The sequence below is a fragment of the Engystomops pustulosus genome, chromosome 2 (genome assembly GCF_040894005.1).
Source record: "Engystomops pustulosus chromosome 2, aEngPut4.maternal, whole genome shotgun sequence".
In the NCBI taxonomy this organism is placed as follows: Eukaryota; Metazoa; Chordata; class Amphibia; order Anura; family Leptodactylidae; genus Engystomops; species Engystomops pustulosus.
The window spans coordinates 98,232,463-98,256,774 of NC_092412.1; the positions used below are offsets into that span (position 1 = coordinate 98,232,463).

A 24,312-nucleotide genomic window follows, 5' to 3' on the forward strand; every position below is an offset into this window, starting at 1 on the left:
AAAAAAAAAAAATAGTTTTGGTAAAGACCGAAGAGATGATAATGCAACATAACATAATTAATCAAATTACAAACATTAATGTGTTTTGTAATTAGAGTGGTACTAAATTTTCTATTTTAACAGTTGACAAAGCTATAATTAAATGAAAAGTGTAAAGAATGAATAAATTTGATATTTTGGAAGGAGAAAAGAAATTGCCAAGCGTAAGGATCTGAATAAGCTAACTAGCACAAAGTTGTCATATCACCTCCAACACGACGACAGACAGCCCCTAGTTAAAGACGGACCCCTCTGCCCCCTGTGACCTCTGGTGAAGCTCTCTGGATACTTTTACTATAGTCCCAGACTGGAATCATCAGCTGTAAGGTGTCTGTAATGAAGCTTTATTGATAATCCTTGGTCCCATTACAGCAAAAAATTTTGTAACTCCAATTGTCACTGGGGCAAAAAAATGTTTTGTCTGGATCTACAATTATAAAATATACAGTTTCGACCTGCATACAAATTCAACTTAAGAACAAACCTATGGAACCTCTCTCGTATGTAACCTGGGCACTCCCTGTTCCGGTTTGCAGTGGTTAACACCTACCAAAGTTGTCCAGGAACGTGTAGCTGGATCATGGATGACCCAGAATTATTCATACAAGTAGGTTTATGGACTGCAATCTCAAAGTGTGGAGACAAACAATGGGATGTGTTTAAATAAACTGGTGCTGTACACTGAGCCCTCCCATTTTAGCCAGTGGATCTACTGCCAACATGGTGCCATTTTCCACACTGGACCTTTAGAGGAAATGATTGTAACTTTACACTTACAAAAAAAAAACAAAAAAAAAAAACAGTCCTGTGTTTTTGCATTGTATATCACTATGTTTACTGCTTTGGTTATTAGATCCGTGGTCACAATGGGATTTGAAGTTGTAAAATAACCCAAAGAAATGTTATGTTGTAAGAGACTTAAATAAGTACTTTATTTAATGCTGGGATCCCCCTTTACCACTTCTTATATTATGTTCTGTTTCTACCCCATTTTGTCATTACCACAAACAAAATAAAACATACATGAAGAATCCGATACCTGGTCTTCCAATGTGCTTTTTCATCTCCAAGAAGTGGATCAATGATCTGGTCTTGGTTGTGTTTGCCCACCAGTATGGAATAGATGGCCACAGATAATCATAGGACCACGCCAAATCATTATCATAACACACAATGGCTTGATAGTTTCTGTTCCACATATTCCTCAGTGTTGGCTCTTCCTGTAAATAGAAACATACATAAACTGTTACAGATACTAAGACGTTAAATTCAGTTTGGAGTTTCCATTGAACTCTAAATTCTGTGATTCAGGGATTCATAATGGAAATATAGTTGTGAAAAACAATCAATCAATCAATCATGTTCATTAGTAATAGCCAGTTGTACATTTAATTACTGCCAGGAGGCATTCAAGGGAATGTACAGAGATGATTTTGATAACCGAGATATTGCTTTTGCGGAATTGTTACTTCATACTCAAAATCAAAAGGAAAATATGTAAATGCAGACATTTTAATTTCTTAAACCTGTCCAAGAAAAGGTGTGGTTAAAGGGAACCTGTCTGAGGAAACTGACCCAATAAACCACTACCTGTAGGTTGTAAAGCAGAGTAACACCTTACAAGTCATGTTTCTGTCATGACCCAGTCCGGTGGCATCATGCAGAAAATTAACTGTTTGAAATGTTTAGCACTGAAGTCAAGCTCTCCTGACCTCAGAAAACTCCCTCTGCTGTGATCGATGTTCCTGGGTCCAGGGATGCAAGTAATCTGAAGTCTGCTACATGATGTCAATCACAGCACAGGGAACTTTGAGGTTGGGAGAGCTTGACTTCACTGCTAAACTGTCTGCCTCCTTGATGTTTTACAACAGATTACCATCTCACTTTCAAGTTGGTTTTCTGGATGATGCCACCACACAGCGGCATTAACTAAAAGGGATTTTAAAAGGGTCTAACTTTTTCATAGTGCTTTTAACATATTGATCTAATAAGCCAGTGGTGGCGAACCTATGGCACGGGTGCCAGAGGTGGCACTCAGAGCCCTCTCTATGGGCACCCGTGCCATAACCCCAGGGTAGAGTTTGCCAAACAGGACTCTAGGCCTCTTCCAGTCCCAGGCAGCCCAGGACCCTAGAAGGAAGCTACAATGATAATCCAAACGACTTCTCCTTCTTTCTACTGTATTGGTGTCCTCAGGTGCCTATACAATTTAAAGAAGTGCAGGGAGTAATAAGTTACTGCTTAAATTGTCACATTGATACTTTGCGAAAAACACGCACGTTTTGGTTGTAATTTGGGCACTCGTTGTCTAAAAGGTTGGCCATCACTGTAATAAGCCATTTGCACTTTCTGCTACCGGGTTCCCTTTGAAGAGTAAGTAGATGAACAAACTTTTGAATATTAACTTAGGCTGCTTTTATGTAGTGTAGTAGGGGAACTATTTTTCTATGGGTATTACAGCTGAAGTGTCCACTATTCTACTGAACTGGTCTTGTAAAAACAATTGGTTCTAGATCAATACTGGAACCTCAGTGTTGCAGCTGTAATTTAGATAAAGCAATGTGCCCTTTTTACAACTTGTAAAGGGAGACTAGGCTTTTGTTTGTTCATTTTACATCCATCTATCTGTATATATAGAAATATATAGATAAATATAATAACCAGTCCATTAGTGGAGCAGCACAGCGAGCGTAGCGGATCAAGTCCAAGTGTGGTGCTCACCTCAAACATGCCCCATCCACAGGATTGTACAGGCAATATTCAAAAGAACCTATGATGAGACCACACTTCAGTGAAATCAAAGATATCTTTTATTCACCCATGGCACCTTATTTTGCCTTGGGTGAATAAAAGATCTCTTTGATTTCACTGGACTGCGGCCTCATCACATGTTCTTTGAATATATAAATAACCAGGATTGGATCTCACATGAAAATATATGGTTACTTTTGAGTTTCATACATGCTTGGGGCATAATTTGGATCCAAATATCCCATGTATGCAGTTTATTAAACGCATGTGATGCTCTGAGGACAGGGACTGTAGATTATCACACCCTAGAATAAGGACTTCTTGAGGATTCTGCTGTAACCAGTCATTGATATCCCGTAGCGTTTCCTAGAAAATAAAAGAAAAACAAAATAGTGTAACTGAGCTATAGGTATAATATGCACAAAGTAAGCAAGTTAAAAAAAAAAAAAAAAAAAAAAAAAAAAACAATGTTTATAAAGAACTAGCATGGTGCTGTGTAATTCGAAATGTCATTTGTATTGTGCTATGGAACATTTTAGTGCTATATAAAGATTATTAATATTGTTATTATTACATCAGTCTGAAGAAACTGTCTGCACCACAGTTTCTAAAAGATAGCTGTACTTTTTTTTTTTTTTTTTTAAACAATTATTAGAATTTTTGCAAGGCTGTACAGAAGCATGTATATACAAGCATCTGTATACCAATTAAAAAACTGAACATATAGTGTATTGAACAGCGATACAGAGTTGTTGTACAGTCAAATCAATAGGCTGTCTACCTGCTAGCAGGAAGAATGCAATAAAAAGACAGCAACCCTCCCATCCACACCTCCGACCAGCTCAACAACCCCCCACCTTTGCATGTGCATTATACATGGCATTCTTAATATTGGCAAGTCATGCCTTTTTCTCCAGTATCACAAATATGGTGTTTGATGAATCGTGTATGGTAAATTATGTAGTTATCTAGGAATTTAACAAGAACACCCCCCCCTTTGATCTCCCTCCTAGGCACATCCCTGCCACTGTGGGGCTATGTTCACATAGCATTTTTGCCCTCCCTTGTAAGGATACAACAACAGAGGGCTAGAAAATATCCAAATGTATGCTTATACAGTAGAGGCAAACATCCGTAGCAGGCAGTGACTGGCTCAGGAGGTTTCATGGTAAATCAAAAAAGCTATATAATAAAGACAGATCCCCCCCCCCCAAATGAAAACTGTGGCAGATAACGGACAGTGACATTTAGAATAAGTAGGACTATCAAAGATCGAATCGTTTGCAGCAGACTACACAAAAGGAAAAAATAATTGGTTTCAAAAATGTATTCCTAGAGGCAATTTTAAATTTGGGAGCCGCCATCTCTATGTATATTTATGTATACAGTACAGACACTTAATATTGGAGGCATAAGTCACAGAATTGCGCAATTTATTATGTGCAGATCATGCTATGTTGTTTATGTCATTTTTTGTTCCCATGTTTATTTTTATACAGGTAAGACTATACTTAAGCCGTTTACATGATTTCACGAGCATTAAAAAAAAAAAAAAAAACAATGGCAAAGGGGCACCTTTTTTAATAGAACATGTTAAATTCCTGTTGCGATTAACGGAGACAATAGAAGCAAAAGACTTCTAAGAAGGGAAGCATAGTGGATTATCAAAACAGGAGCCTTGGGAGCAAGAATGATATAGGTTTTTTTTTAAAAAAAAACCCCTATTACATTAATGGAAATGTATTATGGGTATAGTCCCTTATTCCTCATTAATACTTCTTCCCCCGTTGAACTTTAGTTGTACGCCATAAGAAAGACCGAACCATAATTTCTCCTTAAAAAATGACGAACCCCTACCCTCATGTCCCATTGGTCTAAGGAGCACTCCCACACAAGTCCTGATTGGAGGAAACTATAGAAGACAGTTCCCTCTAAGGTCCAATCACAGTTCTTGCCACAGTGGGCGCGATCTAGATATGATCCACCCAGTTTCTGCTTTTAACCAGAGGCTTTTAAAGTTGTAAGTTTACTTGTGTTACATAATGTGTAAACATTACTTGTTTACTCGTGTTACGGCGACACCATTTAAATACAGGTGTGCACGCTGAGTGTTTTGAGGCAAGCTGAAGCGCTCATAGCAGCGTGAAACAGGCAGTCCTACACACTCCTTCCAGTTCTGCTAATTTATCTCTCCCTCTACCGCTTGTGCATGTTCCTTTTAAAGGAAGAGGGAATAAAGATAAATATGTTTTAACTAGTGGCGAGTGCCAGCTCTTTTTCCTCTTTTCTATCTATGAAGGTTTCCCTTAAAGCAACTGGCCATATTTGAGCAGCCACATATGTGAGGGGACAGACACGATCAGTAGTAGTAGTGTAAAGACACTATACAGTGGCATCAGTCTCCCCTGAACGTGTTTTTATGGGGGGGGGGGGGGTTTCTCCCAGAAGTAAGCAGGATGAAAAAGTACTGTCTGCTACGCTATTCCATTCCATGCCATCTAGGAGCTTTCCTGGGTGCCTTAAAAAAAAATAAAACAAGCTGTAAATGGCCTCATACCGTACAAGGAAAACTCCCTTTGAGTAGAGGTAGCAGCAAATGACAAAATGTAATATAAGTATAAAAAAAAAAAAACTTGATTGCATGTGAAATTCTGTAAATAACATAAAGAAAGTTGCAGAACTACTAAAAATAAAACCCCACAAACTCCCCTCTGCTAAAAGTATTAAATGTGGACAGAAATGGCAAGACTTAGCAATACTATGTGTGCAGTCAGAAGACAATAGTGGTTGAGAAACATGAAAAGGCTTTCAGAGTGTTGATCCCAGATCAAATTACCCAGATCTCATTTTGATCAAACATGTGTTATATGTGCCATTTGCCTTACCTCTACAGTCTGGGTTGTATAAAGGCCGTGTACAAAATAGAGGTTTGAGAACACATCAGGTCGGTGAGCAATTCGGAGATCCAGGTATCTGATTCCAGCGTCCAGCTGCTCAATAACACTTAAAGTCTTAAAGCAAAATGAATAATATGTAGAAATGATATACATAATAATGATGCGACAGCCAAATTCAGTCCAATCTCACAGGGAAAATGTTTAAATATAACATGATACATTTTTTTTTTTTTTTTAAATTTAAAGCTACATTGACGCGACGATGTGCCCACTGTGCGCCATATTACTGGGAAACATAGGACATGCCCCATCTATTTCCTGGCTACAGAACGGTACGGTGGCGCACGTGTGACCATGCATGTGCCCATTGCTGTCTATGGGGGACGTATATACGTCAGCCATACAGCAGTGTGAATGTAGCCTTACAATGGGCAGGGTCAATTCCTGACTTGTAGCTTATGAACAGAGAATATGCAGTAACACTGAAAAGAACAATCTGGGCATCAGTCTAAGGTTTGAGAGGTGTAATGAGACATAATTTATTTAAATAGTTATGAAACTGGTTACCTAAAACAGTAACGAGTTCTCCAGAAATGTTTCAATGCTGCTTTAATGGCTTTTCATCACATGTGATGACTTTAGACATTTGGAACCCCAAGACTGATAGTTTGGGGGAGTGAGGGAGGGGTGAGTAGGGAATAATGGCATGGTTTTGAACTTATTCTTTGAAAATATATAGTGTAGAATATGTACCTTATATACTCGAGTATAAGCCTGGTTTTTCAGCACAAAAAATGTGCTGAAAAACCCAAACTTGGCTTATAGTCGAGTCAAAAAAATAACTATATCTAAACTCACCTTTCCGGCGACCCCTGTATATCTTCTGTGCGATCTGTCCGGCGGCAGCGGCGGCAGGCTATATACACTGGGGCAGGGTCTGGCAGGCTATATACACTGGGGCAGGGTCTGGCAGGCTATATACACTGGGGCAGGGTCTGGCAGGCTATATACACTGGGGCAGGGTCTGGCAGGCTATATACACTGGGGCAGGGTCTGGCAGGCTATATACACTGGGGCAGGGTCTGGCAGGCTATATACACTGGGGCAGGGGCTGGCTGGCTATATACACTGGGGAGGCTGTGACCAATGCTTTTCCCACCCTCGGCTTATACTCGAGTCAATAGGTTTTCCCAGTTTCGGGGTAAAATTAGGGGCCTCGGCTTATACTCGGGTCGGCTTATACTCGAGTATATACAGTAATAAAAAAAATGCTATAAAAACAGAATATTTGCCCTCATTGATGGTAACCTAATGACTGGTGAAGTAAAGGAAGTCATAAAAACACTGAAATACCTGTGTAATGCACCACTTTAAAATAAAGGCGCGTGTGATGGAAGGCACATATTTCTCAAAAAAGAGCAACAACTTGGAAGAACTCGGGTCAACTGGTGACAGTTTGTCTAAGCAATAAGTCATTGTGTCATGACTTCCTGAAAATAAAAATTAAGAAGAAATCAAGTATTAAAACCAATTCTAAATATTGACAGACTAGGCCCATACTTACTAACCCACCGAGTTCTATCCATTAAACAATGGGACAGGTCCAAAGAGACACTTAAAAATTTGGGTTTCTAGTCCCTGTTATAACACTTACAAAATGTAGAAGAAATGTTACCATACTCATTCTAAGCCCCATTATGTATTTTTTTGGCGCACCCTTTTATTGGAATACTAAAAAGCAAACAAACACAAATGATATTCAAAATGTTACCTGGAATTGATAGATTGTACAGGGGAATATCCCACAGTTCTTCACAAAGATGGGACATCCATTGATGGTTTCCTGACATTTGGTTTTCACCTTTCTGAAAAAGCTCTGCCATTTTGTCACTGTTCAGGAGCCTGAAATGATAAGGAAATCACTTTTGAGTAAAGTGTGTGTACCTTGATATGTGAGGAGTGTTCCTCGTATAGAACAGTTGTAAACAATTAGTTTTTGTAAAATGTATATGTTGTGTTTCCCTTGGGGGGGGGGGGAAATTATCTGTGTGTTCAGCATCCACAGTCAGTCAATCGTAAACCGCTCACTTTTTGATGGAGGAAGAGCTCTTGAACTTGAAGGTCTGGATGTGTTGGACAGGTCTAAGATCTCTATATTGTGACATTTTACAGTATAATACATGTGGGTGGGGTTACAAAACATTACATTTAGCAGAAAAAAAATTCCCAGAATACAAGGGATTCTGCACATTTCAGATCCACAGCATACTAATGAGTTGTGGCAACAAGGGTGGATCGGGTAAAATATACATTGAGTGTTGACAAAATTTAAATTGAGTCTACTTACCACTTCTCCTAACCAAGTCAAATAGATTCACTTAGATCTAAGAACATACTTAAGCCATATGTCACTCTGAGCTAAGGATGGTTAATTGATGCAAATGCTTTATTTTTATTAATAGTGGCACTAAGGACATTTTGTAATACATGTATAAACACGTTCTTTCTGAAATTCCCTCAGCCTGAAAAAGGTTTCATTTAGGCGTTCACCTTTTATATGGATGCAGGACACAATGGAATGTGATAGAACTAGATTGAGGTTAGACAAGAGTGCAGCTACTAAGACTAAGGCCCTTTCCTAGGTTAACAAACCTTATAGTCAAGTTTTTAAAAGGTTATAGGATCTAGGCACCAGGACCAATTAAGTCCTACATTTTACATGATAGTCACCGGGTGTTGGTTCCAATGACAACTTATAAGATCTGTCCAATGCCAGCTGGGCTTCAAACTGCTGCCTTGTCAACTGCCCCATCCTGAATAAATTAATTTATAAAATATGTAACTAAAGAAACTGTCACATTGAGCATCACTTTCTCATTTTATAATGGGAGTCTTCCCCTTAGCAAGCATTCTTATTTATCCCAATAAATGTATCACATAAGGGCTGGAGCTAATCTTTCCTCCTCTCAGTTGAAAATCTTAACCAATTGCCTTCAAGACAACCTCTGTAAGACTTCATTTACATCGGTGTATATTGTAAGGCCCCTTCCACACTTGCATTGCAGATCACGTCAGAGTTTGATCAGGGTGCGATCAGTGTTTGATCAGTGAAAAACTGACAATTTGCATCAGAGTTCAGTCAGTTTTCAGTCAGAGTTTGTTCAGTGTCTCAGTCTTTCACGTGCATTTTCAATGCAATTTCAATGCGTTTTTCATGCACAGATAAAGCGCGTTAAAAGGACTCCGGATTGAGCTCTATCTTTTCTATGGCAATTGATGCGTGAAAAACGCATTGCACTTGGATGCGTCTCCATAGCCTTGTATGGTGCGTTTCTCACACACGTGACTTGCAAAAGTAGAGCATGCCGAGATTTAAACGCGCGTATGTGCATGAAAAAAATGCAAGTCTAAAAAAGCCCATTGATTACAATGGGTCAGAGTGCAAAGCAAGTTCTGTGCACCAAAAGCACGTGCAGAACATGCGCATGAAAAACGCAAGTGTAGAAGGGGCCTAAGGGTGATGCCACGCATCCGTTTCAGTCCAGTTTTAATTAAGATAATTGGTAAAACCTGTCAAAAACAGATGAGTTTTCAAAAAACTCATGTGTTTTCTTAACGCATGAGTTTTTTGAGGGACTGCTTAAAAACGGACCAAAAACGGGTTCAAAACGCCATGTGTGGCATCACCCTCAGTCTTTTACTTCTGCCTTGGAAATTTAAGTGGGAAGAAGAAACTAAATCCATGATTGGTCCTTGAATAACTGATTGGAGGTGTCAGTCTGTAATATCCAAACATAGTTATATATAATCCGAGAAGCCCTGTATCAGCCCACATGCTCCACTTCTCACATAATTAGAATAGGAAACAAGGGAACAAAAAAAAAAAAAAAAAAAAAAGACATTTATTGCATAGCCACAAGATAAGCATTCAAGACCCACATTCCTAAAACGAGACAGCGAAACCTGCGCCCTGCTGCTAGAGCTAAGCGGTTTCAGTAACTCCCACATAAGTTAATTGGGGTATGAAATCAGTGTATCTCATGGTTTACTCCAATTCATTCCTATGCAAATCATATTAGAGAAGGGACCTGCGTCAATTAGACATTTAAAAAATATCTTGTGGATATTAGAGGCAGATTAAGAGAAAATAATCTAATAAAATTGTACTTTATGGAATTGTCAGGCAATATCAATGCAGTTCTGCAAGGAAAAACAGGAAGATAGTAACAAACATATTTGAATAATGAACCCAAAAAATAAAAAAATAAATAAAAAGGGAACTATGAGATGTTGCATCCGGGGGAGGTTTATGTGTGTACTAAGTAGGGTTAATCCCTGGCAAGAGCAGCGCGCAGCTAAACAGCATCACACAGCTAAACACCACACAGCAAGAGCAGCGCGCAGCTAAACAGCATCACGCTAAGGCCCCTTCCACACTAGCGTTGCATTTCACGTCAGGGTGCAATGCGTGAAAAACTGACGTTTTTGGCTGCGTTTTTGTTCCATTTTTTCCTTGGAGTAATTAGCGTTTTTGCGTTTTTCACGCGCGTGTTGTTAGCTTTTTTTTTGCGTTTTTCCGCGCGTCAATGGGAGACTCGAGCATTTTTCAAAGGGACCATGGTTTGGGATTAAAATGTGTTATTTAATTGAAAAATAATGTCTTCTGATAAGTTGCAAACATCTGCGATCTATTCTTCACTGTTCCCCGTGTATATTATCTCCCGACAAGTTAGCAGATGTGAAGAACAGTGAAGAATAGAATAAAAACAGTGAACGCAGTGAACACAGGATCATTTAAGAGAAAAACACAGTGCAGAACACAGTGCAGAATAGATTACAGATGTTCGGCACATCTGCTTACTTGTCGGGAGATACGCGCGGAACGGTGCGCCCAAAAGAGCATGTGAAGAACAATATATTTAAATACATCTGCAATGTGTTCTTCACACATATATATTGTTCTTCACATGCTATTTTGGGCGCACCGTTCCGCGCGTATCTCCCGACAAGTAAGCAGATGTGCCGAACATCTGTAATCTATTCTGCACTGTGTTCTGCACTGTGTTTTTCTCTTAAATGATCCTGTGTTCACTGTTTTTATTCTATTCTTCACTGTTCTTCATTGTGTTTTTTTAATTAAATGATCGTTCGCGAGCAGGGGAAATACTGTTATTCATGTCACCTAGCAACCCTTACGTTTAAAACCCATTGCACTCGCATTGCACTTGCAATGATTGCGAGTGCAATGCGTTCTTGATGCATCTCCATAGACTTGAATGGGGCGGGAAAAACGCGCGTGACACGCAAAAGTAGAGCATGCTGCGATTTTGACGCGCGTGAAAACGAACGCAAGCACGCGCGTGAAAACCAACGCTAATGAAGAAAGACCCATTGAATACAATGGGACAGAGTGCAATGCAAGTTCTGCGCGTCAATTGCACGCGCAGAACTCGCGCGTGAAAAACGCCAGTGTGGAAGGGGCCTAAACACCATACAGCAAGGGCAGCACACAGCCAAACACCATACAGCAAGGGCAGCACACAGCCAAACACCATACAGCAAGGGCAGCACACAGCCAAACACCATACAGCAAGGGCAGCACACAGCCAAACACCATACAGCAAGGGCAGCACACAGCCAAACACCATACAGCAAGGGCAGCACACAGCCAAACACCATACAGCAAGGGCAGCACACAGCCAAACACCATACAGCAAGGGCAGCACACAGCCAAACACCATACAGCAAGGGCAGCACACAGCCAAACACCATACAGCAAGGGCAGCACACAGCCAAACACCATACAGCAAGGGCAGCACACAGCCAAACACCATACAGCAAGGGCAGCACACAGCCAAACACCATACAGCAAGGGCAGCACACAGCCAAACACCATACAGCAAGGGCAGCACACAGCCAAACACCATACAGCAAGGGCAGCACACAGCCAAACACCATACAGCAAGGGCAGCACACAGCCAAACACCATACAGCAAGGGCAGCACACAGCCAAACACCATACAGCAAGGGCAGCACACAGCCAAACACCATACAGCAAGGGCAGCACACAGCCAAACACCATACAGCAAGGGCAGCACACAGCCAAACACCATACAGCAAGGGCAGCACACAGCCAAACACCATACAGCAAGGGCAGCACACAGCCAAACACCATACAGCAAGGGCAGCACACAGCCAAACACCATACAGCAAGGGCAGCACACAGCCAAACACCATACAGCAAGGGCAGCACACAGCCAAACACCATACAGCAAGGGCAGCACACAGCCAAACACCATACAGCAAGGGCAGCACACAGCCAAACACCATACAGCAAGGGCAGCACACAGCCAAACACCATACAGCAAGGGCAGCACACAGCCAAACACCATACAGCAAGGGCAGCACACAGCCAAACACCATACAGCAAGGGCAGCACACAGCCAAACACCATACAGCAAGGGCAGCACACAGCCAAACACCATACAGCAAGGGCAGCACACAGCCAAACACCATACAGCAAGGGCAGCACACAGCCAAACACCATACAGCAAGGGCAGCACACAGCCAAACACCATACAGCAAGGGCAGCACACAGCCAAACACCATACAGCAAGGGCAGCGCACAGCCAAACACCATACAGCAAGGGCAGCGCACAGCCAAACACCATACAGCAAGGGCAGCGCACAGCCAAACACCATACAGCAAGGGCAGCGCACAGCCAAACACCATACAGCAAGGGCAGCGCACAGCCAAACACCATACAGCAAGGGCAGCGCACAGCCAAACACCATACAGCAAGGGCAGCGCACAGCCAAACACCATACAGCAAGGGCAGCGCACAGCCAAACACCATACAGCAAGGGCAGCGCACAGCCAAACACCATACAGCAAGGGCAGCGCACAGCCAAACACCATACAGCAAGGGCAGCGCACAGCCAAACACCATACAGCAAGGGCAGCGCACAGCCAAACACCATACAGCAAGGGCAGCGCACAGCCAAACACCATACAGCAAGGGCAGCGCACAGCCAAACACCATACAGCAAGGGCAGCGCACAGCCAAACACCATACAGCAAGGGCAGCGCACAGCCAAACACCATACAGCAAGGGCAGCGCACAGCCAAACACCATACAGCAAGGGCAGCGCACAGCCAAACACCATACAGCAAGGGCAGCGCACAGCCAAACACCATACAGCAAGGGCAGCGCACAGCCAAACACCATACAGCAAGGGCAGCGCACAGCCAAACACCATACAGCAAGGGCAGCGCACAGCCAAACACCATACAGCAAGGGCAGCGCACAGCCAAACACCATACAGCAAGGGCAGCGCACAGCCAAACACCATACAGCAAGGGCAGCGCACAGCCAAACACCATACAGCAAGGGCAGCGCACAGCCAAACACCATACAGCAAGGGCAGCGCACAGCCAAACACCATACAGCAAGGGCAGCGCACAGCCAAACACCATACAGCAAGGGCAGCGCACAGCCAAACACCATACAGCAAGGGCAGCGCACAGCCAAACACCATACAGCAAGGGCAGCGCACAGCCAAACACCATACAGCAAGGGCAGCGCACAGCCAAACACCATACAGCAAGGGCAGCGCACAGCCAAACACCATACAGCAAGGGCAGCGCACAGCCAAACACCATACAGCAAGGGCAGCGCACAGCCAAACACCATACAGCAAGGGCAGCGCACAGCCAAACACCATACAGCAAGGGCAGCGCACAGCCAAACACCATACAGCAAGGGCAGCGCACAGCCAAACACCATACAGCAAGGGCAGCGCACAGCCAAACACCATACAGCAAGGGCAGCGCACAGCCAAACACCATACAGCAAGGGCAGCGCACAGCCAAACACCATACAGCAAGGGCAGCGCACAGCCAAACACCATACAGCAAGGGCAGCGCACAGCCAAACACCATACAGCAAGGGCAGCGCACAGCCAAACACCATACAGCAAGGGCAGCGCACAGCCAAACACCATACAGCAAGGGCAGCGCACAGCCAAACACCATACAGCAAGGGCAGCGCACAGCCAAACACCATACAGCAAGGGCAGCGCACAGCCAAACACCATACAGCAAGGGCAGCGCACAGCTAAACACCATACAGCAAGGGCAGCGCACAGCTAAACACCATACAGCAAGGGCAGCGCACAGCTAAACACCATACAGCAGGGGCAGCGCACAGCTAAACACCATACAGCAGGGGCAGCGCACAGCTAAACACCATACAGCAGGGGCAGCGCACAGCTAAACACCATACAGCAGGGGCAGCGCACAGCTAAACACCATACAGCAGGGGCAGCGCACAGCTAAACACCATACAGCAGGGGCAGCGCACAGCTAAACACCATACAGCAGGGGCAGCGCACAGCTAAACACCATACAGCAAGGGCAGCGCACAGCTAAACACCATACAGCAAGGGCAGCGCACAGCTAAACACCATACAGCAAGGGCAGCGCACAGCTAAACACCATACAGCAAGAGCAGCGCACAGCTAAACACCATACAGCAAGAGCAGCGCATAGCAATCATACAGCAAGAGCAGCGCATAGCAATCATACAGCAAGAGCAGCGCATAGCAATCATACAGCAAGAGCAGCGCATAGCAATCATACAGCAAGAGCAGCGCATAGCAATCATACAGCAAGAGCAGCGCATAGCAATCATACAGCAAGAGCAGCGCATAGCAATCATACAGCAAGAGCTGCGCACAGCAATCATACAGCAAGAGCTGCCTATAGATAAACAACACATAGACCAAGCATAAAGTGTCAGCACCTTAACCTGTGATCAGCAGAGGATGCCCGGGCATATTACAAAAGAAAGCGCTCTAATAAGTATCTGGTTTACCTGCACTGCAGGGAGAGGGGATCAGGGGAGACACCTGAGCGCTGAGGACATAGTGAAGCCCGGAGTTACCCCCCGCACCACTGACTGACTTCCCAACAATACACAGGCTAACAGCCCGCCCACAATAGCAGCCATTGGTCAGTGAATCAATGTTCCTCCCCATAGGTAGAATAATGGATCAGCCCAGTAGTGAGTGTTTATTGCTGTCTGGGTAGATGGAATGTTGCATTACCTTTAGAAGGGGGGTGGTGACAACACAAATCACTCATACACAGAAGAATCTGCACATTAGCATTCATAATTAAAGAGTAAACCACAACATTACACACAGTATGTGTAGTATTTTTTAAATAAAATAAACTTTTTTCTTCATTATGCCAAATTATGACATAAAGTACATTGACAAAAGTCAATGTTTTGTGCCAAGTTTTGTGCTAGATCTATTAAATTGGAACATTTTAAACTATTATGAACCCCTTCAGGACGTAGCCAGTTTACATATAAAGGGGTTGTTTTAAAAACCTACGGCTGCTGAGAGATTTTTTAAAAAACAAAATTGTATTAACTTCCTCTGCGGATCCCATTGTCCCGTGCCGCTGTCTCGCTGGGCTGTGCCCCTTTTTGTTTACAGGGGCACAGAAGCTGCGCGGAGTCCAGCCGACCACGCCAACCTAGCGGCGTATCTCAGCACCTATACAGCTTTGGGAATAGGGACGTGGGCGTGTATTGAAGGGTATTAGAACTGTCAGCCTATGCTGATGCAGAGGCTGATTTACTGCCTGAAAGGGCCTGTCTGTGACAGGACCTTACAAGCATTTACTATGGACAGCCCTGCGTCTTAGCTCAAACCCCTGGGTTGACATAGAAATAATCGAAAACACTGCCGGCACGTCACACTGGCTGCAGCATTTAAAGGGACCCTGCTTCAACCGCAGGTATTATACGGGGATGTCAGAGGTAGATTACCGACGATCCCAACATTGATGGTTCAGCTCCGTTGAACCAACATTGACTTGACGCCGTATTATTAGGGATAGGGGGCGAGCAGTAGCTACTTTATTCACTGGCTCAGATGGCCTGCTACATTGCACAACTTTTCACTGAAAAGGGTTCTCTGGTCACTCTCCCTTTTTTATTTAAATATGTGATTTTGTGTCCAAGCGTGTGAGTTAGATACCCCTATTCTAGAACCTGAAATTGAGCTGGCCATCCAATCCCTCTCTCCTGGGAAGGCACTGGGTCCAGATGGATTGGGTGCAGAGTGGTACAAAAGTAGATGTGATTCTCTCTGCCCTCGGTTGAAAGAGCTATTTGAAGCAGCGGCGGAGAAGGGGGTCCTCCCGGAGTCTATGCATGAGGCCCTGATTGTGGTACCGGGTAAGGACCGTTCCTCCCCCGACTCATCTCTCTCAATAATAGTAATAATAATCTTTAGTTATATAGCCCCATCAAATCCCGTGGCACTTTACAAATCATAGGGGACATATACAAATATAATATTACATTACAGAGTGTTAAGGAGGTCGCACTGGTTTCGGACGCCATCTTGACTACTGTCCGCCATCTTAGATACAGCGGCCATGTTCCCTGACCATTGTCAAGTTAATGTCATGATTCAAACTTCATTTTATGTAACATGTTTGCTCGCCTGTCAGCTAATACCCTGTGACATGTAATGAGAAGCCAGTCTGTCCTCGAAGCTGCATAATAATATGATTCTGGAGCCACTTATCTTATTCTTCTCAGCATTAGTATAAACAATATCTGTGTACAAGGTCTCTGAGAACTGAGCACAATTAATTAACTTTTTTCCCAGAATGTGCTGGTACAAAAGCATAATGGCCAATAGGATCTAAGTGCCTTATCAACACCCCAAATGCTGATCTCTATAGTTCAAACATTCATATGGAACAATAGGAGTGAGGGACAGGCTTACAAGAACTTATAGTCTATGAGGATTAAGGGGTGACACAAGAGGTAAAAGAGATTGTATAATGTTCCAGCCATTCTTTATAAGGGAACAAAATAAAATAATTTAAGAAATTAAAATTGAACCAGCCATCAGAGGCCATCTTATTTACAAGGTCCAAGGGGAAAGTGACTGCAGAGAAGTCTGGAGCTTGGTACATATCTGGTGTTTGCCGGATAATAGACAGGAGGAGGACATAGGATGGATTAGTAAAGGGAGAGTTGACACTTCATGCAGTTAGCGAGTGTGATTGGCTTGCCTAGAAAGGTGGGTTTTAAGAGCACGTTTGAAACTTTGGAGGGTGGGTATTAGTCTGAGAGTCCAGGTAAGGGCATTCCAGAGAATTGGAGCTTAATGAAAATGTTAAAATCATTGCTAAAGTTATCTTATCCCTAGTCCATCCGGATCAGACTGGGTTTATGCCTGAGAAGGGGACGGATATACATATCCAAAGGTTGTTTTTAAATATTGGAGCTGCGGGTCAAGACAGAGATCCTGGATTTGTTCTATCCCTGGACACATGTAAGGCTTTTGATTTAGTTGAGTGAGAATACCTATGGCTATTCCTGGCTATGCTATTGGACCCCGCTTTCAGGCTTAGATCCATCTACTTTATCCTCTCCCTCGACCCAGGGTGGGAACAAACCATTATATCTCTAAATCCTTTCCCTTAGAACGAGGGACTCAACAGGGGTGTTCCTTGTCCCCTCTTTTATTCGCTTTGGTCATTGAACCACTGTCGGTAGCTATTCGGAAGTCTACTCTTATTAAACATATTGATAGGAGCTCCATATAAAAAGTGTCCATGTGCGCTGATGACACTCTTGTGTACCTTGTTGACGATGTTGCTTCCCCATCTCTTTCAGAATTGATTGAGAGGTTTGGGTCCTTTTCTGGGTTACGGGTTAAATGGATATAGCTCTCGCTGTTCCACTATTGGTAGTATCTCAATTTAGGTATTTGGTGGTTCAGGTCTCACTCAATCCTCAAGACTTTAAAGCTTTCAATTTAGATCCGCTGATCGCAATGACTAAGAAACAACTTAGTTTGTGAAAACCCTTGCCTTTGTCTCTTTATGGTAAGTTTTATATCCCCCCCCCACCAATAGCCATAATTAATGTCCCCCCCCCACCAGTAGCCATAATTAATTCCCACCACCAGTAGCCATAATAAATGTCCCCCCTCCTCACCAGCAACCATAATTAATGTCCCCCCTCACCTGTAGCCATAATTAATGTCCCCCCACCAGTAACCATAATTAATGCCCCCCCCACCAGTAGCCATAATTAATGTCCCCCCCACCAGTAGCCATAATTAATGTCCCCCCACCAGTAGCCATAATTAATGTCCCCCCACCAGTAGCCATAATTAATGCCCCCCCCACCAGTAGCCACAGTAGCCATAATGAATGTCCCCCCCCACCAGTAGCCATAATTAATGTCCCCCCCTCACCAGTAGCCATAATTAATGTCCCCCCACCAGTAGCCATAATAAATGTCCCCCCTCCTCACAAGTAGCCATAATTAATGTCCCCCCCACCAGTAGCCATAATTAATCCCCCCCCACCAGTAGCCATAATTAATGTCCCCCCCTCACCAGTAGCCATAATTAATTCCCCCCCACCGGTAGCCACAGTAGCCATAATTAATCCCCCCCACCAGTAGCCATAGTTAATGTCCCCCCCTCACCAGTAGCCATAATTAATGTCCCCCCACCAGTAGCCATAATAAATGTCCCCCCTCCTCACAAGTAGCCATAATTAATGTCCCCCCCCACCAGCAGCCATAATTAATGTCCCCCCTCACCAGTAGCCATAATTAATGTCCCCCCACCAGTAGCCATAATAAATGTCCCCCCTCCTCACAAGTAGCCATAATTAATGTCCCCCCCACCAGTAGCCATAATTAATTCCCCCCCCCCACCAGTAGCCATAATTAATGTCCCCCCCCTCGCCAGTACCCATAATTAAGGCCCGGGGGGGGGGCAGTAGCCATAATTAATGTCCCCCCCTCACCAGTAGCCATAATTAATGTCCCCCCACCAGTAGCCATAATAAATGTCCCCCCTCCTCACAAGTAGCCATAATTAATGTCCCCCCCACCAGTAGCCATAATTAATTCCCCCCCCCACCAGTAGCCATAATTAATGTACCCCCCCCTCGCCAGTACCCATAATTAAGGCCCGGGGGGGGGGCAGTAGCCATAAATAATGTCCCCCCTCCTCACCAGTAGCCATAATTAATGTCCCCCCCACACCAGTAGCCATAATTAATGTCCCCCAACAGTACCCATAATTAATGTCCCCCCCACCAGTAGCCACAGTAGCTATAATTAATGTCCCCCCTCACCAGTAGCCATAATTAATGTCCCCCCCACCAGTAGCCATGATTAATGTCCCTCCCTCACAAGTAGCCATAATTAATGTCCACCCCCCCACACCAGTAGCCATAATTAATGTCCCCCCCACCAGTAGCCATAATTAATGTCCCCCCCACCAGTAGCCATAATTATGCCCCCCCTCACCAGTAGCCATAATTAATGCCCCCCCCCCCACCAGTAGCCACAGTAGCTATAATTAATCCCCCCCTCACCAGTAGCCATAATTAATCCCCCCCACCAATCGCCATAATAAATGTCCCCCCTCCTCACCAGTAGCCATAATAAATGCCCTGCCCTCACCAGTAGCCATAATTAATCCCCCCCACCAGTAGCCATAATAAATGTCCCCCCCCACCAGTAGCCATAATTAATGCCCCCCCCACCAGTAGCCACAGTAGCCATAATTAATCCCCCCACCAGCAGCCATAATTAATGTCCCCCCTCACCAGTAGCCATAATTAATGTCCCCCCACCAGTAGCCATAATTAATGCCCCCCCCCACCAGTAGCCATAATTAATTCCCCCCACCAGTAGCCACAGTAGCCATAATTAATCCCCCCCACCAGTAGCCATAATTAATGTCCCCCCCTCACCAGTAGCCATAATTAATGTCCCCCCACCAGTAGCCATAATAAATGTCCCCCCTCCTCACAAGTAGCCATAATTAATGTCCCCCCCATCAGTAGCCATAATTAATGTCCCCCCCTCACCAGTAGCCATAATTAATGTCCCCCCCACCAGTAGCCACAGTAGCCATAATTAATGTCCCCCCACAAGTAGCCATAGTTAATGTCCTCCCCTCACCAGTAGTTATAATTAATGTCCCCCCACCGGTAGCCGTAATTAATGTCCCCCACACCAGTAGCCACAGTAGCCATAATTAATGTCCCCCCACCAGCAGCCATAATAAATGTCCCCCCTCCTCACCAGTAGCCATAATTAATGCCCCCCCCACCAATAGCCATAATTAATGTCCCCCCCACCAGTAGCCATAATTAATGTCCCCCCCACCAGTAGCCATAATTAATGTCCCCCCCACCAGTAGCTATAATTAATGTCCCCCCTCACCAGTAGCTATAATTAATGTCCCCCACCAGTAGCCATAATTAATGTCCCCCCACAGTAGCCATAATTAATGTCCCCACACCAGTAGCCATAATTAATGCCCCCCCACCAATAGCCATAATTAATGTCCCCCACCAGTAGCCATAATTAATGCCCCCCCCACCAGTAGCCATAATTAATGTACCCCCGACAAGTAGCCACACTAGCCATAATTAATGTCCTTCCTCACCAGTAGCCATAATTAATGTCCCCCCACCAGTAGCCATAATAAATGTCCCCCCACCTCACCAGTAGCCATAATTAATATCCCCCCCACACCAGTAGCCATAATTAATGTCCCCCCACCAGTAGCCATAATTAATGTCCCCCCCACCAGTAGCCACAGTAGCCATAATTAATGTCCCCTCCAGCAGTAGCCATAATTAATGTCCCCCCCTCACCAGTAGCCATAATTAATGTCCTCCCCACCAGTAGCCATAATTAATGTCGCCCCCTCACCAGTAGCCATAATTAATGTCCACCCCCCCCACCAGTAGCCATAATTAATGTCCCCCCCACCAGTAGCCATAATTAATGCCCCCCACCAGTAGCCATAATTAATGTCCCCCCACCAGTAGCGATAATTAATGTCCCCCCTCACCAGTAGCCATAATTAATGCCCCCCCACCAGTAGCCACAGTAGCCATAATTAATCCCCCCCTCACCAGTAGCCATAATTAATGTCCCCCCTCCTAACAGTAGCCACAGTAGCCATAATTAATCCCCCCCACCAGTAGCCATAATTAATGTTCCCCCCTCACCAGTAGCCATAATTAATGCCCCCCCCACCAGTAGCCATAATAAATGCCCCCCCTCCTCACCAGTAGCCATAATAAATGCCCCCCCCCACCAGTAGCCATAATTAATGTCCCCCCAACCAGTAGCCATAATTAATGTCCCCCCACCAGTAGCCATAATTAATGTCCCCCCTCACAAGTAGCCATAATTAATGCCCCCCCACCAGTAGCCACAGTAGCCATAACTAATCCCCCCCCTCACCAGTAGCCATAATTAATGTCCCCCCACCAGTAGCCATAATAAATGTCCCCCCTCCTACCAGTAGCCACAGAAGCCATAATTAATCCCCCCCACCAGTAGCCATAATTAATGCCCCCCCCTCACCAGTAGCCATAATTAATGCCCCCCCAGTAGCCATAATAAATACCCCCCCTCCTCACCAGTAGCCATAATAAATGTCCCCCCCACCAGTAGCCATAATTAATGTCCCCCCCACCAGTAGCCATAATTAATGTCCCCCCCACACCAGTAGCCAAAATTAATGCCCCCCCCCACCAGTAGCCATAACTAATGCCCCCCCCCCACCGGTAGCCACAGTAGCCATAATTAATCCCCCCATCAGTAGCCATAATTAATTTCCCCCCTCACCAGTAGCCATAATTAATGTCCCCCCACCAGTAGCCATAATTAATGCCCCCCCACCGGTAGCCACAGTAGCCATAATTAATGTCCCCCCCACCAGTATCCACAGTAGCCATAATTAATGTCCCACCACCAGCAGCCATAATAAATGTCCCCCCTCCTCACCAGAAGCCATAATTAATGCCCCCCCCACCAATAGCCATAATTAATGTCCCCCCCACCAGTAGCCATAATTAATGTTTCCCCCACCAGTAGCCATAATTAATGTCCCCCCCTCACCAGTAGCCATAATTAATGTCCCCCCACCAGTAGCCATAATAAATGTCCCCCCTCCTCACCAGTAGCCATAATTAATGTCCCCCCCACCAGTAGCCATAATTAATGCCCCCCCACCAGTAGCCATAATTAATGTCCCCCCCCACCAGTAGCCACAGTAGCCATAATTAATGTCCCCTCCACCAGTAGCCATAATTAATGCCCCCCCCCCCACAAGTAGTCTTAATCAATGTCCTCCATAGGTAATATCTTAATACATGTGTATTAAGATATTAATACACATTTACATATTTTATAATGTGCAGATAAACATTATGTTGCATACATAGGCATATACATGCTATTGTGAAGTTTTTCTTTCAGAATTAAGAACTCAATAATACCCCCCCCCCCCCCAAATAGAAACAGGGCCCCATGTATTTAAGTAAAATAAAAAATAAAATTCTTACCTAGTTATTCCGCTCCTCTTCACGCTCTCTCACCTGAAGATAGGCGCAGGTGACGGCTGATGATGCGTCTGCCAGGTCAGGTGCCGGATCATAGACCTCAGCAGACCCGGCGCAGGCAAACGCGTCACTAAGCCTTCGTCAGCCTAAGGGATCGATGTGGTGCGTGGGGATGGCCGATGAGGTAGGTGGGTGTGGCGGATGAGGTGGGTGGGACGGTGGGAGTTCTATTTTTGAATTGTGACAGCTCCGGGCCCCCCTGATCCAGCGCACGGACCAGACGGAACATCTGCCTGCTGTCAGCTGCAGGCTTGTGACTGGCAATGGGCCGGGTCTCAGTCGCGACCCCTGCGACCACGATCGGTACGCCCCTGTGTTTGCTCTTGGTGAGCGGTTTGGTGAGCGGTTTGGGGTTCCGAGGAGTGTGTCGTTTTCCTATTTACAGTTGCATCAAGCTGTAAATGCGTAATTTAACTCCCTGTCTCCCCCACTGGAATTATGAAAGCTGGAGGGGCTCCTCAGGGCTCTTGACCTACCCAAGCCCCTTACGCAGGTCTATACATTTGTCCAGTCTACTTCTCCCAGTTCAGCCCCCAGCAAGTGGTGTACTGATATCCCTGACCTGGCGGAGAAGGGCTGGAAAGAAGTGGAACATTCTTTCTTTGATCCAGTGGGTAGTGCCAGAGACTTCCTAATTCAATTTCGTATCTATGTTTCCGTTGTGGGGCTGCATTGGGGACATTTCTCCATTGTGTGTGGGATTGTCCAAGGGTGTCTGATTTTTTGTCTGAGGTTCTCTTATTTATTCATTCTCACCTTGAGTTTCCTATACTTCTCACCCCTCAGGTATGTTTGTTAGGTGTCATTGGGGAGGCAATTCAAGGCCACTATGACAAAATATTTTTTACTCGTCTGTGCCCGCAATGTTATAGTTTTGGAAGGACCCTGAAAAACTAACGCTGTGGCTATGGTGCCTCTAGTCAATAGCTATGTCCTCTGTTTTCAAATATTTTATGAAAGTCGGAAATGTCCTGATAAGTTTGGGAAAATTTGGTCTAGATGGTTTGAGACGACTGGATAATTTTACCTGCTTTCGTCTGGGTGGGTTGTGGAGGAGCTGCGACTGTATTTCTGGGTGAATATGTATGAATGTGTGTTGTTTCTGTCTTGTTTAAATTTTTATTGGTGTTATAAGATATCTCTTCCCATTGGGGTCATTGGCTTAGTCCCTACTGGCTGTCATTAGTATGCTAATTTTCTCCCCTTGCACATGTAGAGAGCTACATTGTGATATGCACAATTAATCAAAGCCAACTGCTTGTTTGGTTGTATACTTGTTTGTTGAAAAAAATGCATAAATAAAACCTTTTTTTTAAAAAAATGTGATTTTGCTCTTGTTATCATGTTAATAATCAATATTAAACCACCAGCCCTTACGAAATTGTGTGTCTTTGATAATATAAGTTAGCTTATTTTTTTTTTTCTCTCTCTCTCCTACTCCCGCTTTTTAGCTATGGTTTATTCAACCGATCTACTCCTGTATGTAAACGGTTGGCGGTATTTGAGTTGATAAGGTGTCATAGGCTCTTGTAGCTCTTTAAGAAACTCACTTGCACTTGCAGTTGCAGAAAAATGAGAACTATTTAAAGGCGTATTCTTGACTGGGCATTCACATTCAGTTTTATTAATCTACCATATATATAAACATTTCTTCAATTAGATGTTATTAAAAAAAATCTTCCTGTGTGAAGAAAATTTCTCATAAATGTAGTCATATGGTCCCTTAAAAACAAGACTGACTCCTTGGATACGGCCACCTCTGCTGGAGGGATTGCACATGGAAACAAAAGGTTTCTGAATATTAAATTTCCGAGTAGTTACTGCATGTCCCACAGCCGTCCTGTGGTAATGATCGCTGAAGCCAGGGTGTCAGGCAGGGCTCAATTGTTAGGGTTGGGAAACACAGAAGACAGGGGATAGTGTGCCCTGAGCTTGTCCCAACCTCTGTCCCTTCCTATAGCCCCCCCACGCTAAACCGTGGGGCGACTCCTTGAAGACTCGAAATACACTGGATAAGTGTGGGAAGGGAAACACAAACAGACTGACAAACATAAAACACAAAAGAATGGTAAACTAGCCGGAGTAACAACGAGAGGGTACGTCAATAGCAAAATCAGTAAGCAAAGAGACAATGTC

The 24,312-nt window shown here is 44.4% G+C and overlaps 1 protein-coding gene across 4 annotated transcripts in view; it reads right to left on the bottom strand.

Moving 5' to 3' along the window:
• The window catches only part of PLCXD1 (phosphatidylinositol specific phospholipase C X domain containing 1), a 40,546-nt gene that overhangs the window by 8,373 nt on the left and 7,861 nt on the right, over positions 1-24,312 (bottom strand). The window contains exons 1-6 of one of the 4 annotated variants that reach the window (XM_072135650.1): positions 15,130-15,223; positions 7,459-7,589; positions 7,041-7,177; positions 5,676-5,801; positions 3,001-3,156; positions 1,079-1,259 (exon numbers count right to left, since the gene is read on the bottom strand). In XM_072135650.1, the coding sequence (XP_071991751.1) occupies positions 1,079-1,259; positions 3,001-3,156; positions 5,676-5,801; positions 7,041-7,177; positions 7,459-7,570 (712 nt within the window). In that variant the 5' untranslated portion in view covers positions 7,571-7,589; positions 15,130-15,223. Of the gene's footprint in view, positions 1-1,078; positions 1,260-3,000; positions 3,157-5,675; positions 5,802-7,040; positions 7,178-7,458; positions 7,590-14,491; positions 14,698-15,129; positions 15,224-24,312 lie in introns of those variants that run through there. The other 3 variants (XM_072135649.1, XM_072135647.1, XM_072135651.1) reach the window with 3 other exon arrangements.